Source organism: Poecilia latipinna, unplaced genomic scaffold (assembly GCF_001443285.1).
Source record: "Poecilia latipinna isolate Pla-1442-1.1 unplaced genomic scaffold, P_latipinna-1.0 Scaffold780, whole genome shotgun sequence".
Lineage (NCBI taxonomy): Eukaryota > Metazoa > Chordata > Actinopteri > Cyprinodontiformes > Poeciliidae > Poecilia > Poecilia latipinna.
The window spans coordinates 216,029-224,606 of NW_015113396.1; the positions used below are offsets into that span (position 1 = coordinate 216,029).

Sequence of the window (8,578 nt, forward strand, 5' to 3'; positions counted from 1 at the left end):
TTAGGTAACTTTTATGGTTTATTAGTCAGCTACTATTGTATGTTTAGTCTTGTTTTATGGTTTAAACAATGTGCCAAGTCTTCATCACCTACAAATCTAACATAAAAAAAAATATTGCCAAACTTGGACAACTGATGTCCCAACAGAATTTGGCTCTGATTTAGTTCTCATCTCATGCTTTTGTGTTTAGCAGGCTCGGTTACTTTAAAGCTGTTTTCCCAGAACTATCAAAACAATTAAAAAAAGAATAAATTAAGACAGAAGATATTGTTATTAGAGTGCTTACAAAAATAAAGATATCAGCGTATGAGTCCAATTCTGAGGTCCTTATGATGATTACCTACTGCTCAAAGAATAGAGTTTAAAATCTCACCAGCAGTTTTCAGAGCACTTCCTAGTCAGACCCCTGACTTCAACTTTGGTCTTCTTCAGTCCTATAAACTATTAAGACCTTTAAGATCATCTGAATCAAACCTACACACCACTCCAAGAATCAGAACGAAACATGCTGAAGGAGCCTCAAGTTTCCTGTCCACTGCAGGACTGCTCCCACACCGAGCTCCTTTAAAACAACGTTAAAAACCTTTTATTTTATGTTGCCTACCGTTAACTTTATTATAAAAATCTGATTTATCTTCAAGTATGCTGTTGTTAATTCCCATGTAAAAGCACTGAGTTGTCTTTGGCTGAAACATATCCATAATATCCATATCGAAAAATAATCTCATCAGAAAAGTCTTGACATCATCATCTGGGCTTCAAAGTTTCACTTATAAACTTCAGGCTATTTTAATTTATGTAATTTGTTTTGCATAGGACCACACAAAACAGAAGTCTCTAATCTTTTTCTTTTTTAAATTATTTAAAGACTTAGTAACATTAGATCATGTAAACTTCTGCAAGATCAAAGAGAGTTAATTCTCAAAATAGGAACTCTCCCAATACTTTGGCATTCAAATTCAAAAATACTTTATTAATCCCAAAGGGAAATTAAATGTTGTAACTCATAAATTTAGATTCTTCATGAGTTACAACACTTAATTTCCCCTTGGGATTAATAAAGGGAAATTAAATGTTGTGTAAATAGAAGTTAATTTGGTTATTCTATCCGATTTAATGTCAGGCACTGAGAAGAAAATGTGTTTTATGGTTATGTAAATGTCTGTGTCTTTGTTAGGTGATGTATGAAGGTCTCTGGATGAACTGTGTGAAGCAGAGCACTGGACAGCTGCAGTGCAAAGCGTACGACTCCTTGCAGGTGTTACCCTCTGACCTTCAGGCCGGCCGGCCCATGACCGTCATCAGCTGCATCCTCTGTGGGCTCAGCCTCCTCGTCCTGCTCTTTGGTGCCGACTTCACCACATGTGTTCAGAACGAAGAGGCCAAGCCCAAACTCAGCCTGATGGCCGCAGTGGGCCTGCTGCTGGCCGGCCTGCTGGTGATCATCCCGGTCAGCTGGTCGGCACACAACACTGACACACACGACCAAATGTACCCGACTTCCGAGAAGAGAGAACTGGGAGTGTGCATCTATATCGGCTGGGCAGCTGGTGTGATACTGATCCTGGCTGGAGGTCTGCTCTGCTGCTTCAGCAGATCCAGATCCAACAGCTCTGGAGGAACCGCCACCTACTACAGCAACAGCGCTTCAGCTGCATACGACGACGTCATGTAGAGGCTGGATGGAAGGGACTGGGGTCCAATAGACAGGGAGACAAGAGGGTTTAACTTAATGTGAACTGTTGGTGCTGGGAGGCATGTACTCTTTATTTTCTACTTTTTTCAATTTTGTAACAACAGGCATGTTTGTAAAAGGAATAAAGCATCTAAAAACACAGAAGGCTCAGTTTCAAAGAAAAGTTTGATTATTTTTGTAAAGGCCAACTGAGTGTAGTTGCTTCTGTTTCATGTAACTACTGTTGAAGTTCTATTGACCCTTTGCGACCATGTCAGCGCAATACCGTCACACAGAGAGTGTGTTCAGTTTTACCAACCGCCATAAAAAAGAAGTAGCGCTCAGTGTTTGAGGAAGTAAACATGGTGGAGCATATTTTATGATTTTAATGTTGTTGTCCTGCAGGAGCCAGCATACTTAATCTTCATTATAGTCTGTTATGGTTGTTGTTTTTCTTCGCAGTTGGGCGTAACAGGGCACAGAACAGGGAAAAATGTGACCTGGACGTTTGGCCACATTTGAATCGGATAGGCAACAGACATCCAAGAGGCCAATGTTGCTTGGATAACTGATACAGGTCACATTATGGAAAAAATATCAGAATTGGGTCACTCTGGGTTGCACTTTGGGTCCAAGATGCAACCTTAGTCGTTCGAAGCGCCATGAAGGAAGTGAGGAGTGGGAGTATTGAACAGAGCAACTGAAAATAATTTCCCAAGTTGTTTTACCAGTTCATTCACGGCTTCTACTTGTTCGAGAGCGCATACGATGTTTTGACGTCCATCATGGTGAAGTGGGCGGAGTTCTGCAGCGCATGACGTCACGTGCAAAGGGTCAATACTTTTATTTCGGTAATCTTCTGTATAAAGTAGCCATAGTAAAAGTTAACAGACATAAATGCAAAGGCTAACAGCAAGTCAGAAAAACAGACAAATCATCTTAATTTTAGCTTCAGCCAATAAAGGACGAAGCTCTTATGGTGGTTGATGGCTTGCTCAGATGGCTTTAATAAATCATCTCATCAGTTCCGGCCTTCTCAAAATTCACTGAATGCTACAATTATTAAATAAAAAAAACCTCCAAGCTAACACAATTTGTTATAGACATCTTCTGTTTCAAAAACAAAAATTGCTAAGAGTTTGACTTTATTCTTTCTGATATTTTAGCTTTTACTGCTTTCTTTCTTTATTGTCTGGAATGAAGAAATAAAGCAGTTTTGGCATATTTTGCAAAACTACCCCAAAAACTTGTAGATTGGAGTTTATCCAATCTACAAAACTGCAGAGCCCAGTTTTTAGGTTAAAAAAATTCCACAAAACTTGACAAATTGATTCCTGAAATCCAGATATTGAGTCTTGCAGTGTTTTACAATGTAAACAAAATCAAAACCCTCTGCTGAATATTTGCCAACAGTGACAGCAAACTAAAAAAACAGTGACATCCTGTCTGATGCCTGCAGACGCTCCGTTTGCTGAAAACATGAAACCACAGCAGACGTGTAAAAGACTAGGCAGCTTTGAACTTCCGTACTGAACTACATATGTGAAGCAAGAACCACATATATTTGGCACCAATCTATAATCCAGCTCGTTTAACAGAAGAACCTCCAAGTCCTGATCCAACTGAGTCTTTTAAAAAGGTAGGCATTTTTTATGCTTTTTAATCCAGACAACAGATTTCACTAAGGCAGAAAAAATAAATTGTCTCATTCAATTAAATTTATTGGAAATCCATCAAGAATATATGTTTTGTAACTTACATTTACTTTTTCATGCATTTTATATTTATTACATGTTTATTACATGTAGGGTGGTGGCGGCTCACATCATATTTACATTCAGTGCCTGAAATAAGTTATTCTGAATCCATGTAAGATTTGAATCAGTTGAGTACCGGACCGGAGAGTCCAAACCAACAACACTGAGGTCCAGCAGAACCAGCACTGTGGTTCTCCCACAGCCTGTTTTTATGGATGTCAATGAACACTTTGACTAGGCCAGTGTCTGTACTGTGGAGAGTTTTGGGGAATTAAAAGTGGAAAACTCACTGAACATATTAAAAACATCCAGGACTCATATTTCCCTTTTCCTGCTAAAACTGCACAAAGATAATTACTCGCCTAAACAGAAACGGACTGAAACACATCAAAGTGACTGGTCATTGTTAAGAAACCATTTCACTGTTGAAGCAGCTTTTTCAATAATTATCCTGATAGATCAAATGTTGGGGATTGGCTTGTAATTCTGCAGCACTGATTTGTCCACATTGTTACTTTTTCATCAATGGTTTTATAACTGCTGTTTTTATAGCCAGTGGGAAAACAAGTTCACATATGTTTGCTGAAGGAAAGTAATCGTAGCGTTCAAATCCATCAGGCGATTCAAACTTTGGTTTTGCTCGATGCGAGAATTTGCCCCTTTTACATTACAGCTGACTAACCACAAGGTACCGACTGTCACGCGACACGCAGACCTGCAAAGCGCGCGCACGCACGCACACGCACACACACACACACACACACACACACACACACACACACACACACCCCATATGCCACACGCAGATGCAACGAGAAACCAAGCCTCACAAACACAGAAATACTGGGAGCCAATCCAGGACGGGCACCTGCACACTCATGTTTGCATAATTAACTTTATGACACCAGTCATATCACAATAAATGGAGACAGAGCTGTTTGTATACAATTCCTGAAAATCAGGACTTTGACTTGATAATTTTGATCTAAATTACTAATTTTGTTAAAGGGGTTGGGCTGTTATGGATTTTATATCCGGTCGAGCCTCGGAGCAGCAGAGGAGCGTACCGCAGTCAGGGGCGGAGCTACGGGGGGCTGGAGGGGCGGCGGGCCCCTGGCCCGGGCCTAGAAGGGGCCTGGATGCGAGGCAAAATGTGACGTCAGGGATCCAACCCTTTATCCTGTATCATGGCTGATGAGAGCTGGAGAAGGTGGGCCCACTTCTGTTGAATATGGCGTATGTAGAAATATAAGGAGTGTTAACCCAGTAGGTTATATAGTAGCTGATCCAGGCATTCTTGACTCATGGCTGCTAAAAACTTTACCAGACCGACTGATTTTAGTGACTCAGTGGATGTAAAATATTGAATAAAATGTTGTGCTTCATGACTAGCTTTATTTTTACTCTTACATTTAACTTTATGATACACAAAATTACAAGTGGATCGTCCATACTGTCTCCAAGTGCATTCTGGGTAAATCTTGTCACCATCCATCCACCAGTCACTTGTACATGAAGGAGCACACCTGCTGTTGCTGAGCTTACTATGTTGTAAAGTTTTGTTTTGTTTTTGCAAACAAGGAACATACAAGAACAACATAGAACACTAGTAACTACAAACACAGACACAACATCCAAGGGCTTTACAGAACATAGAACAATTATTTTACAAAGTCAAAATCAAATCGGTGCTCGAGGGTTGCAGTTCTTTAAGGACAGTTATGATTTGAATGGCTTTAGCATTTAAGCTTAATTTTAAGGATTCGATATAGATATTAATAGAAGATCTGGAAATTAGGCTTTTGCTGTAAATATTTGGAGGTGTGAATATGATATTTACCATAAATAATAAAAAAGTTAACATAAAAATTCTGTTTTGACAAGATTACATTTCTCCATCCCAAACAAAACATCCTTATGTATTAAAATAATAGATTTTTTTTTTTATGAAAGAAAATTGACATATTTCTCCAGAATATTTTGGTGTAATTACAATCCCAAAAGAGATGAAGAAGCTTTTCTTCATTAATTTTACAGAAAGTACACATAGGGTCCAGATGTTTTAACAGGATAAACATTCTGAACAATTTTATAAGAAATTTCTCTTACTTTATTATTTATTAAGTTTTTTTTTTTTTTTTAGGAGCAACCAAGTCCACTTCCAATTTATATTTTCAAAAATGTTGGACCAAATGAGTCAAGAATGACTGGGGAAGCCTACTAGACCAAACCAATATGAATTTTCTTTAGAGCATTATTCCACCAGTCCTCTCCAAAATTTAGACCCAGTTCAAGTTCCCAAGCTGCCTGAACTTTGGTACTGGGTGAGGAGTCAAAAGACAGAATTTCATTGTAAACCTTTAGAGATATACAAGTTTTGAAGAGGATCAGCTCAGAAACATCCCCCACTACAAACTGTTGAAAGGGGATGTGCCTCTAACTTGCACCATGGGAGACCCATAGATCTAAACCAAATTTAAATTTTGTGGATGTGTGCTGCCCAGTAACACAGTTGGAAATTTGGAAGTGACTGAATCCACCACTGAATTTACATCTGTTAAGTTTGGACTTGTTTGTAGCTGTTTTTTTATGTAGGCTGCTAAATGTTGAACATGTTCTGTGTTAAAGTTGTTAAACAGATTTTTGACAATTGAGAACACTTGAACTTGTTGTGGTTTTTAGTGCAGGAGCTCTGGCGCCCTCTAGTGTCCATCTGTGCACATCGCTGCCAGAGGCCCAATCCTGCATAGAGGATGATGCCAATGGTTGGATGATTGTTACCAAAAACCAGAGGAAAACCCAAGAATATTTAGCAGAAAAAGATTTAATCCAGTTTTTAAATTTTTCTTTTTTGCAGAATGGCATCAAAAGCAGTTCAGATGGTTTTTGTGGTTCTCAACGCCGTTGGGCTGATTGGGGTCATCATCTGCTGCGCCCTGCCTGAATGGCTTGTGAAACATAATGATGATACGGTAACAATATAATCAAAAGGCATTTATGGTTGACATTAGCATGATAGTTATGATTAGTTAACTTTTATGCTTCTTTATCAACAACTATTTTGTGTTACTGTATAATTTAACCAGAATGTCTTTATAACAGCTGTTATAAAAATGCTGTAGAAATTAAATATAATATTGACTTTGCAGTTTTACGCCTCATCAGAAACGTACAGATTCCTGACATCATCTGTTCTTTTCTAAACTGTTTAAAGACTCAGTGATATTAATTTATATAAACTTCTGGTTTGGATGGGAGTTTAAAAAGATTCTCAAAGAAATAAAAACAATTCTGGCATTCAGTAAAACGAAATTCATTTGATTTTTCTATCAGATTTAATATCAGAGCATGCTTAATAAAGTGAATGTAAATATCTGTTTCTCTGTCTTTGGGTGGATAGGAAACCCATCAAGGTCTGTGGAAGGAGTGTGTGAAGCACAGAACTGGACTGCAGGAGTGCAGAACGCATGATGACTCCAGGTTATCAAATGAAATTCATGCCTTCAGGAATTTCACCATCTTCAGCTGCATGCTGGGTATTCTCAGCCTCCTCTTCCTGATCTTTGGTTCCGACTTCACCCCATGTGTTCAGAACCAAGACACCAAACCCAAAATGATCCTGGCGGCCGGAGTGGGACTGATACTGGCCGGCCTGCTGGTGATCATCCTGGTCAGCTGCTTTTCAAATAATTTTAGAAATGCACCAAAGACAGTGAAGCTGGGAGTGTGCACTTATATCGGCTTTATTACTGGTTTGATGTTGATGCTGACTGGAGGTCTGCTCTGCTACTTAATCAGATCTGGATCCAGAAGCTCTGGAGGAGCCGCCATCTTCTTCAGCAACAGAGCTTAATTTAGTGGCTTAATGGAAGGGACTGGTGTCCAACAGAATCCTGATACATAAAGTATACATAAAATATACTGGATACATCACCCAGCTCTAGTCCAAACAGCAAAATTTAGAGGCTTTATGGAAGGTACTGGAGTCTAATAGACACGTAGACAAGGGAGGTAATTTGGTAAAAACACAGAATACCAGAGATTTATCCAAAGAATAACTGAATCAACATATCTTCATAATTTCATCCATTCGTAAAGGAAGATAAAAATGTATTCTCTAAATTTTTATTTCCAACATTTTAAAAGTTCTTTATTTTTTTTAGTTCATTTTGGCAAAAAATTTTAAATCGCATATTTTTTTTCTTGGAAATGTCACTTAAACTTTGACATTCAAAAGAAATATTAAGATGTATAAAGTGTTTCAACATAACTGCACAAATAATTTTGTTTGCTAATTTAATCTCTCATACTTAATTTATGCCATGATTTCTTTATTCTATTATAGAACGCTACCAAGCAGATACGCCTCAGGAAACTATTTTATGTTTTTCAAATACTCTTTTCCTCCTATATTATTTTCTATTTACTAAAGTGGCTTTATTCATTTTTTTCTTTACAAAAATCACCAAAAACCGTTAGTTTTTCAGATACACGTTTTTGTAAAAAGAATAAAATGCATCAAAAAACACAGAAGACTTAGATTATTACTTTATAAATGAAGATGTTTTAAAAATGCAACAAAAATCATTTTAAACTACATAATAGAACATCTTCTGTTTAAATCTTATGCAGAAGAGTTGTCTACCTTTATTTATAGGTTAGAATGAAGCTTTAAAGAAAAGTTAAGGATATTAACCTTTTGTTTAAATATCAGGATGGACCTGAAATGCACCATAACCTTTACAAGTGAACTAAATGTGATTGTAACATATAAACTTAAAATATTTTAAATAAATGTTTGTCTTTGGTACCAATAGTTTCTCAATAACTAATTTCACAATCACAATAGTTACTTTCAAATATTACCTGGTTGCACCCTTCTAATACAGTCAGGTTTCAGTTAAAATAAAACCACTTCAAGTACAGAAGCAATGTTACATTGCAAAGATATCAGCTGTTTGCAACAAAGCCTTAACATGACATATAGTGTTGAGACGCTTTACCAAGGTCGAGAAAGAGTCACACGCTGTTAGACAAAGGGCCCACAGTAAAGAGCTACATTTTTATTCTGCATCGGGGGATGTGTTTCTCGATTGATTTTTACCCAGAAAGCACATGGGCAAAAACCATGAGTGAAACGGTCACT

At 37.7% G+C, this 8,578-nt stretch overlaps 2 protein-coding genes across 3 annotated transcripts; both read left to right on the forward strand.

Moving 5' to 3' along the window:
* The first annotated feature begins 1,180 nt into the window (after positions 1-1,180).
* LOC106955984 (claudin-4-like) lies at positions 1,181-1,833 on the forward strand. The gene has a single exon (XM_015046497.1). It carries the CDS (start codon positions 1,181-1,183, stop codon positions 1,673-1,675), a length of 495 nt encoding a protein of 164 aa, XP_014901983.1. The 3' UTR covers positions 1,676-1,833.
* A 1,354-nt stretch (positions 1,834-3,187) lies between these two features.
* Positions 3,188-7,605, forward strand: LOC106955982 (claudin-4-like). Of its 2 annotated transcripts, none has more exons than XM_015046495.1 (3): positions 3,188-3,314; positions 6,290-6,404; positions 6,833-7,605. In XM_015046495.1, the coding sequence occupies exons 2-3, from the start codon at positions 6,291-6,293 to the stop codon at positions 7,283-7,285; spliced, it is 567 nt and encodes a 188-aa protein (XP_014901981.1). In that variant the 5' UTR covers positions 3,188-3,314; position 6,290; the 3' UTR covers positions 7,286-7,605. The 2 variants fall into 2 exon arrangements, with proteins under 2 accessions (XP_014901981.1, XP_014901980.1); XM_015046494.1 differs by lacking the exon at positions 3,188-3,314 and adding an exon at positions 4,455-4,642.
* The last annotated feature ends 973 nt before the right edge of the window (positions 7,606-8,578 follow it).